Source organism: Triticum dicoccoides, chromosome 7B, assembly GCF_002162155.2.
Source record: "Triticum dicoccoides isolate Atlit2015 ecotype Zavitan chromosome 7B, WEW_v2.0, whole genome shotgun sequence".
Taxonomy (NCBI): Eukaryota; Viridiplantae; Streptophyta; class Magnoliopsida; order Poales; family Poaceae; genus Triticum; species Triticum dicoccoides.
The window spans coordinates 412,132,372-412,133,473 of NC_041393.1; the positions used below are offsets into that span (position 1 = coordinate 412,132,372).

Sequence of the window (1,102 nt, forward strand, 5' to 3'; positions counted from 1 at the left end):
GATGGTGTCAAGGTGCTAAGCTAGGACGCTCGTACTCCTATCATTGCACCACCACCACCACCACACCTCCATATAATTGTTACGGCAGCAAACAATTAATGGTGATCGGTGCATTAGCTCCCCAATTGAGCTAGGTGATTGTATCCGTACCATGGTGGCCGTGGGGGCGGCGTCCGTGGTGGAAGAAGGGTCGTCGAGGCGGTACTCGTGCATGATCCAGTCGGACTTCTGGCCATGGGGAGCGCGGCCCTTGTAGAAGACGAGCGTCTTGCGCATGCCGATGCGTTTGACGGCGTTGTAAATAGCCTTGTCGCGGCCGGTGGCCTTCCAGAATCCGGCCGCCGTCGCCCGGTTCGTCCGCGTTCCCGTCGGGTACTTCTTGTCCTTGTGGCTGAAGAAGTACCAGTCGTTCTGAGGACCCGAGCCGATCTTACATCTCTCTGAAACATCCAAATTGCACCAAGACAATTCTCTTAGTTTCATTTGTTCATCACGGGTACGTGTACACAACAACTTCACATAAGAAATTATAGTTGCATTTCTTACTGACATGGAGCTCGCTTGTTTTTTAATGGCAGAAGGTACTAGTTTGCCACTTTGCACTGTGAAACTACTATTTGCTTCATGAACCGTGCAATTAAGCCACTATATATGAATGAATGGAGGTGCAAGCTAGGCCGCCATGGCGTGAGAAGAAGAAAATAATAGTTGTTGTACCTTGAATATCCCATGGCTCGAGCTTGTTGAGATCAACGTCGCGGATCACGTCGAGGTCGATCTCCTCCGAGGCGACCTTCTTGCGGAGGTAATAGTTGAGGAGCTCTTCCTCCGTTGGGTGGAAACGGAACCCCGGCGGCACGCACGATTGACCGTTCACCGAGATGCTCATTGCTAGATCGATCGACAAAACGACGGCCTGCGTGAAGTGGTTCTTCCAGGGACCGGTAGACTGAGTTCGAGTGTTAAAGGCTGGTAAGTGGGCAGAGAGAGGGAGATAGATTGGAGCTAGCGCTTGAAGCTGAGGAGGAGAGGAGGCTAAGAGAGAATGGGTGATCCGGCGCTGTGGGAGGAAAGGTGGCCATTTATATAGAGGTTGCAAAGT

The 1,102-nt window shown here is 51.8% G+C and overlaps 1 protein-coding gene across 2 annotated transcripts in view; it reads right to left on the reverse strand.

The window, feature by feature from the left end:
- The window catches only part of LOC119341020 (NAC domain-containing protein 43-like), a 2,570-nt gene extending 1,490 nt beyond the window's left edge, over positions 1 to 1,080 (reverse strand). Inside the window, exons 1-2 of one of the 2 annotated variants that reach the window (XM_037612920.1) lie at positions 718 to 1,080; positions 151 to 440 (exon numbers count right to left, since the gene is read on the reverse strand). In XM_037612920.1, the coding sequence (XP_037468817.1) occupies positions 151 to 440; positions 718 to 889 (462 nt within the window). In that variant the 5' untranslated portion in view covers positions 890 to 1,080. The remainder of the gene's footprint in view (positions 1 to 150; positions 441 to 717) is intronic. The other variant, XM_037612921.1, reaches the window with a different exon arrangement.
- Between the last annotated feature and the right edge of the window lie 22 nt (positions 1,081 to 1,102).